We start from the raw sequence: 7747 nt of genomic DNA on the forward strand, positions 1-7747 counted from the left end.
GTCTTCCAGAGAATGTCCTTTCTGCTCGTGGGCCTGGGGCTTCAGGAGAGCCAGAAACTCCGAGGATGTTATTCTTCCTCTGCGTCTGTGGCTTGGCTTGGCTTGAGTTCATTGGGTTGGGTTGGGTTGATTGGATTGGATTTGGTTGGGTTGAGTTGGATTGAGTTGGGTTGGATTCAACTGGGTTGGGTTGGGTTTAGTTGGATTTAGTTGGGTTGGGTTGGGTTGGGTTGAGTTGGATTCAACTGGGTTGGGTTGGGTTGGATTCAACTGGGTTGGGTTGGGTTTAGTTGGATTCAGTTGGGTTGGGTTGGGTTGGATTCAGCTGGGTTGGATGGGTTGGGCTGGATTCAGTTGGCCTGGATTGGATTCTATTGGGTTGAGTTGGTTTCAATTGGATTGGATTGGATTTGGTTAGGTAGGTAGGTAGGTAGGTAGGTAGGTAGGTAGGTAGGTAGGTAGATAGATAGATAGATAGATAGACAGACAGACAGAAAGACAGACAGACAGACAGATGAAAGTAGAGAAGGGAAAGAAGGAAAGAAAAGAAAAAAGAAGAAAAGGAAGAGAAAGAAAGAAAGAAAGAAAGAAAGAAAGAAAGAAAGAAAGAAAGAAAGAAAGAAAGAAAGAAAGACTAGAGGGGATGGAGTGCCCTGACTTTGGAGGGAGGGAGGGAGGGGCAAGGCCTACCTTCCCTCTCTCCAGCTCTGGTCGGGAAGGGCAGTGCCACACCTGGAAGCTGAGTTAATACAAGATCTGAAAGAGGAGTCACAGGTTCGAATGGCGGGGTTTGGGCCAGGAGGTTTTACCCTGCTTACTTTCCTCTCCGTTCTGAGAGCTGACCCCACCCTCTTCTCTTTTCTCTCCCCCCCCAGGAAAACCCCTGCAGATCAAGCCCAGGCTGTGAAGCCCCTTCCTGCCAACCCTGAAGGCTGCCCCGCCACCAAGTTGATGGCTCATTCGCTCGCCGGCTCTTTCTCAGGAATCGGATGTCCTCCCCTTGGCAACTACCTCAGAGCGATGCCAGGCCGAAGCAGGGGGTGTGGGGGTGTGTGTGGGGGGCAAACCAGGACCTCAAAAACCTCCCCTTTCAGCAAGGAGTGACGCCAGCACGAAGATCTCTTTGTCTCCAGCATCCCAAAGACCCAACTTCGTGGTTTTTACGAGCGCAAGAAAGGGAAAGCCCCCGCTTGGCCCACTTTCTCCCAATCCAGGCCCGCTTTTGGGTCCCTTCTGCTGGAGAAGACTGGGGTGAGAGCCCTTTAAGAGACCCTCCCCCACTCTCTTCTGAGCCCCCAATCCCCAGGCAAGCAACCCAGCCCCCCCACCCCCCCAACCCCCCGCTGTGCCTCGGCTGCCCTGGCCGGTCCAGCTCCCCTCCTGCCCTTCGCTTTCCTTTCTGCACCAGTGGGGTGGGGGGTTTTCACGAGCGGGGGTGGATGGGATCATTTGTGGGTGTAGCATCCCAGCGAATTTTGTGATGGAGACCCAGGGCACCAAAGCCGACCTTTTTGGCCCGAAAGAAAACGAGTTTTTTGCAGAAACGGGAACCTGATTCTTTTATATATATATAATATATATACACTATAATGATGTGGGAAAATTCCCAAACAAAGCTGAATACCATACATATCAATACCCGCGAAAACTTAAGAAAACAAAATATATATATATATAAAACTTAAGAAAACATATATGTATGTATGTATGGATATGGATATGGATCTTTGGTCATTCGGGTTTTCTCCCGCGTAAGATTGGAAGTATCTAGGCAACGTTTCGATGAAGTCTCATTCATCACCTTCAGGCTTGTGTCTTCGGCTCTGTGCTTCTCAGAGTGAGAGAAGCAGAAAGCCAAACACAAGCCTGAAGATGATGAATGAGACTTCATCGAAACGTTGCCTAGGATACCTCCAATCTTACGTGGAGAAACCCAAATAACCAAAGATCCACATACTAATACCTGTGAGAACCTCAGAAAAAATATATATATATGTGTGTGTGTGTGTGTGTGTGTGTATATGTATATATATATGTATATGTATATGTATATATATATATATTTGTTTTCTTAAGTTTTTGCGGGTATTGATATATATGGTATTCAGCTTTGTTTGGTATTTTCCACGTCATCATAGTTGTGCTTTTAAAGTTGTAGCAACGTTTCGGCTGATGAGATTCTGCCAAAACGTTGCTACAACTTTCAAAGCACAACTATAATGATGTGGGAAAATACCTGAACAAAGCTGAATACTATATATATATATATAAGTTTTCGCTGGTACTTACATGCATGGTATTCAGCTTTGTTCGGGTATTTTCCACGTCATTGTAGTTGTGCTTTTAAAGTTGTAGCAGCGTTTCGGCAGAATCTCATCTGCCATCATCAGGCTTCTGTATTGTGTTCGTCTGTGAGTCAGGCTTTCACAGCCGTTTCTGTTTTAAATTTGTAAAAGCCTGACTCACAGACGAACACGATACAGAAGCCTGATGATGGCAGATGAGATTCTGCCGAAACGTTGCTACAACTTTAAAAGCACAACTACAATGACGTGGGAAAACACCCCAACAAAGCTGAATAACATACACACATACATACATACATATTAGGTTTTTTCTCTTTCTGCTCTGTTGGGGGGAAAAATATACCGTCTCGAAAGTTTGCAAGCTTTCTTGAACAGCCATTTGTAAAATCTGTCTGGGTGCTTTTAATACACACAAATGCAAGCAAAATCTTTATAGCGGTTGACATATGTGGCTTCCTCGCTCGTTCTTCGGGTCCTCCCTGCAAAGGGAAGCCTTTTGGTGGGTCGCTGAAGTTTTAGTCCCTAAATTTCGGAGCTTTTTTCAGCCTCCCGCTCTCGTCCTCTTCCCAGGGATAAACGAGTCGGGTGAGAAATGATAATGCCTTAATAAAGGCCCCGTTTGGAAACCTGCATCCAGTTTTGGTCACCGCGAAGATGTTGCGACTCTGGGAAGAGTGCCGAGAAGAGCAATGAAGAGGATTAGGGGACTGGAGGCTTAAACGGTTGCAAGGAATTGGGTACGTCTAGTCTAAGGGTGATACGATATCAGGCTTCTCATATTTGAGGGGCTGCCCCCCAAAAGAAGAGGGCGGGGTCAATCTATTCTCCAAAGCCCCTGAAAGGCAGGACAAGAAGCGACGGGTGGAAACTCCTCAAGGAGAGAAGCGACCTAAAATGGTTGGTGGAATTGGGTGTGTTTAGTTTGATGAAAAGAAGGACTTGGGGTGACCTGAGAGCAGAATTCTAGTATTTGAGGGGCTGCCCCAAAGAAGAGGGAGTCAAGCTATTCTCCAAAGCACCTGAAGAGGCAGGAGAAGAAGCCACGGGTGGAAACTCACCAAGGAGAGAAGCAACTCAGAACTAAGGAGAAATTTCCTGACCGTCAGAAAAAAATTAGCCAGTGGAACAGCCTGCCACCGGAAGTTGTGGATGCTCCCAACACTGGAGGTTTTTAAGAAGAGCTCGGATAACTATTTATCTGAAGTGGCGTGGGGTTTCTTGCCTAAACAGGGGATGGGCTAGAAGACCTCCAAGGCCCCTTCCAATTCTGCCGTTCTGCACCAAACCCAGGTTCTACAACCAGTGTGCTCAAGGTCAAGGCATTGGATAAATCCGATTGGGCAGAGGGAGGGCACGCCCAGCCCTTCCCCACCAATCAGGGCTAAGCAGGAAGCAGTGGCCCCGGCCTTTTGATCTCATGTGGATAATTGAAATTGATCGTTATCCACTGATGAGATGGGATGCGTTACCCCTTGGCAGGGGATGATTGGAGTTCTGGGACACGAGACGGAGCAATGTGGGCCGGGTCGGAGGTCAGCATTGTCCTGCCATTTGTCAGAAATGGTGTAGGTAGGGTCTCCTGCTTGGAGGGGGTTGGATTAGATGACCTCAAGGTCCCTTCTGTTAATCCATATATATAAAAGGGAAATACCGTTCACGCATCGTCACAAACTCTCCAGAACCGTAAAGCCTACAAACTTTGAAATTTGGCCCGTATGTTCCTCTTGGCTTCTAGGGGCTCCCTAAAAAAGGATTTTTCCAAATGACCCTCAGAGCATTTAGAGTATTTCCTGTATTATTATTATTATTAACACGCTCTGATGCTAAGGAGTTCTACCCCCACCTCTCCGTCTGAAAAAAGAAATCTCTTCCAAATGCAAAACACGAGCAGAGGAGTTTCAGTTTCACTTTTACTTTCACAGCACCAAGCAGGTTTAGTACAGAACAGTTGAGCTAAGCCCCGCCCGGGCTCCATGCTGTCTCCTTGCTTGCACAGCAAAGACTCTTTCAGTTTCCAAACAGCCCTCAACTCTCTGACACATTTCTTATATTATTATTATTATTAACACTTTCTGAGGCTAAGGAGTTCTACTCCCCCTCCCCACCTGAAAAGAAATCTGCTCCAAATGCAAAACCCAAGCGGAGGAGTTTCACAGCCGCAAGCACCTTTAGGGCAGAACAGTTGAGCTAAGCCACGCCCAGGCTCCTTGCAGTCTCCTTCTTGCTCACGCAGCAAATACTGTTTCAGTTTCCCAACAGCCCTCCACTCTCTCACACACTGAACAGGATGCTAGCCAGATAAATACCGATGGATGCTGGCAGGCAGAGGCAAAAATCCCACCCTCCACCCTTATTTTCCTCCCCCAAAACTAAGCCCCCACCACATCGTTTCGTGACGAAGCACAGGTGCCCAGCAAGTTAAAGATAGAAGGAAGATCAAGAATCCTTTAAAATACGGGATTCTTTTTATAAATGATTGGATCATGGAAGTAGAAATTAAGAGCTAGTCTAATCTTCCCCTTCCCAGCCAGCATTTTTTGGCAGTCTTTTCGTTGAAATAAATCCGGCTCCTTCTCTGCGCTTCTTCAGATCGGCCTCTCTAGTCCAGGAAAACGTGGGAAGTGTCTTGTCTGGTTCCATTTTTCAAAGATTAGGAGCAGATAAATTGGAATATTAGCCAGGAGGGCCCTGCGACCCACAGGGGTCAGCCCTGTCCTGCTTATTTCACGTTTCTCTGGATTTGCGTTTTACACACACACACACACGCCGACTGTCCCACTGAATTTCTTCCCAAGCATTGCCAGCTCTGCAAACACCAAGAGACGAAAGAGAGCAACAAGGCCGGAAGGAAGAGCTGCGAGACCGTTTTTTCCCCGTCTTGGAGCTTCCTGAAACAGGGAGAAGAAAAGGGGGAAAGGGGAAGCAGGAAGAAAGAGGGGCCAGGCCATAATCCGTTGGGAGAAGGGGTTTTAAGGTGCTGCTGGCCCTCATTTGTCTCGGGGGTGGGTGGGGGTTTAATTTCTGATATGGATAGACTCGAACCCTGGGCCGTATCTAACAAAATGAAATTCAACGTAGAGAAAAGTAAAGTCCTACACTCAGGCAAGAAAAACCCAAAGGACATATATAATAGACTGGGTGAAACTGGGCTCAATAGCAGGAACTGGGAGGGGGATCTCGGAGTCTTAGTAGACAACCAGCTAAATAGGAGCCAGCCGTGTGCAGCAGCAGCAGCCAAAAAAGCCAACACAATAATACGTTGCATTAATAGAGGGATGCAATCAAGATCAAGGGAGGTACTAAGACCACTCTATAAAGCCTTAGTAAGGCCACACGTAGAGTCCTACATCCAGTTTTGGTCACCACACTATAAAAAAGAGGTTGAGACTCTAGAAAAAGTGCAAAGAAAAGCAACCAGGATGATGAGGGGACACTGGAGGCTGAAAGATACGACGAACGGTTGCAGGAACTGGGCCTGGCTAGTCCAGGGAAGAGAAGGACCAGAGGAGACAGGAGAGCAGCCTTCCAATATTTGCGGGGCTGCCCCAGAGAGGAGGAGGAAGAGGTCAAGCTATTCTCCAAGGCACCTGAAGGTTAGACAAGGAATAATGGATGGACACTGATCAGGGAGAGATTCAACCTGGAAATAAGGAGAAACTTTCTGACAGGGAGAACCATCAACCAGTGGAACAGAAGTTGCCTTCAGAAGTTGTGGGAGCTTCATCCCTGGAAATTTTCAAGAAGAGACTGGACTCCCATCTGTCAGAAATGGTCTCCTGCTTGGGTGGGGGGTTGGACTAGATGACCTACAAGGTCCCTTCCAACTCTGATTATCTGTTGTTACATGTTATCTGATCTCCAAGGATAACGGATTAAAGATCATCCTGTCCCTAAGTTGATAAGAAATTCTACAGGTCCGAAACAGAAAGAAAGAAATTAAATAGCTCGGAGTTAGGAAATAGTCAAAGACACTCATCTGGGAAGGTTCTTCTCGGCGACACTGAACAAGAAAAAGAGCAAGAAACCAAGGATCCATAAAGGTAGCTTAGAAGCGTTTGGCTGCCTCTCTTCACACATAATAAGACCCAACTGTTGGGTCTTCTGTTCCTCTCTGATCTGGGCTATTTTCTTGCAGACATCTCATGGCCCAACTATGTAATATCATCAGTGCTAGAGGGGAGTAGAGCTTATGGAGAGGAGTGGGAGAAGGAGGAGGAAGAAGAAAAGGAGGAGAAAGGAGAGGAGGAAGACTGGGGTCCTTGGTGCTCTCTTAACTTGCTCGCTTTCTTGCCAACGTTTCATGACCCAACTAGGCAACATCATCAATGCTGCGGTGGGGTGGGGTAGGGTTTGTGTTTTCTGGAAGATGTTTTTTGAAGAGGTTGCCCAACTAGGTAACATCATCAGCCTTAGAAGGGAGGGCTTTTGTAGACGGAGGAGAAGAAGAACGAGGGGAAAGAAAAGGGGGAGGACTGTGGGGTCCTTGGGGCTCTCTGAGCTCGGTGCTTCTCTTCCAGACCTTTCATGACCCAACTAGGTAACATCATCCGTGCTAGAAGGGATTAGGGTGTGTGGAGAGGAGGAGGAGGACTGTGGGGTCCTTGGTGCTCTCTGAGCTTGGTGGTTTTCTTGCAAACGTTTTATGACCCAAATAGGTAACACCATCAGTGCTAGAAGGGTTTGCAAAGTTCAGGAAGAAGGGGAGGAGGGAAGGAAGGAAGGAAGGAAGGAAGGAAGGAAGGAAGGAAGGAAGGAAGGAAAAAGGGAGGAAGGAGGGAGGGAGGGAGAAGGAAGGAAGGGAAGGGGAAGGGAGGAAGGGAGGAAGGAAAGGAAAGGAAGGAAGGAAGGAAGGAAGGAAGGAAGGAAGGAAAGGAGGAAGGAAGGAAGGAAGGAAGGAAAGGAAAGGAAAAGGAAGGAAAGGAAGGAAGGAAGGAAAGGAAGGAAGGGGAAGGGAGGAAGGAAGGAAGGAAGGAAGGAAGGAAAGGAAAGGAAAGGAAAGGAAGGAAGGAAGGGAAAGGAAGGAAGGAAGGAAGGAAGGAAGGAAGGAAGGAAGGAAGGAAGGAAGGAAGGGAGGGAAGGAAGGAAGGAAAGGAAGGAAGGAAGAGGAAGGAAAGGGAAAGGAAGGAAGGAAGGAAGGAAGGAAAGGAAGGAAGGAAGGAAGGGAAGGAAGGAAGGAAGGAAGGAAGGAAGGAAAGGAAGGAAGGAAGGGAGGAAGGAAAGGAAGGAAGGAAGGAAGGAAGGAAGGAAGGAAGGAAGGAAGGAAGGAAGGAAGGGAAGGAAGGAAGGAAGGAAGGAAGGAAGGAAGGAAGGAGGAAGGAAAGGAAGGAAGAGAAGGAAAGGAAGGAAGGAAGGGAAGGAAGGAAGGAAGGGAAGGAAGGAAGGAAAGGGAAGGGAGGAAGGAAAGGGAGGAAGGAAAGGGAAGGAAGAGAGGAAGAAGAAGG

The 7747-nt window shown here is 47.6% G+C and overlaps 1 protein-coding gene across 1 annotated transcript in view; it reads left to right on the top strand.

Moving 5' to 3' along the window:
* The window catches only part of ZC3H3 (zinc finger CCCH-type containing 3), a 222971-nt gene extending 221427 nt beyond the window's left edge, over positions 1-1544 (top strand). The window contains exon 12 of the mRNA XM_087931831.1: positions 876-1544. Coding sequence (XP_087787957.1) covers positions 876-907 — 32 coding nt within the window. The 3' untranslated portion in view covers positions 908-1544. The remainder of the gene's footprint in view (positions 1-875) is intronic.
* The last annotated feature ends 6203 nt before the right edge of the window (positions 1545-7747 follow it).

Source organism: Pseudonaja textilis, chromosome 3, assembly GCF_049901715.1.
Source record: "Pseudonaja textilis isolate UNSWEBS1 chromosome 3, rPseTex1.2, whole genome shotgun sequence".
Taxonomy (NCBI): domain Eukaryota; kingdom Metazoa; phylum Chordata; class Lepidosauria; order Squamata; family Elapidae; genus Pseudonaja; species Pseudonaja textilis.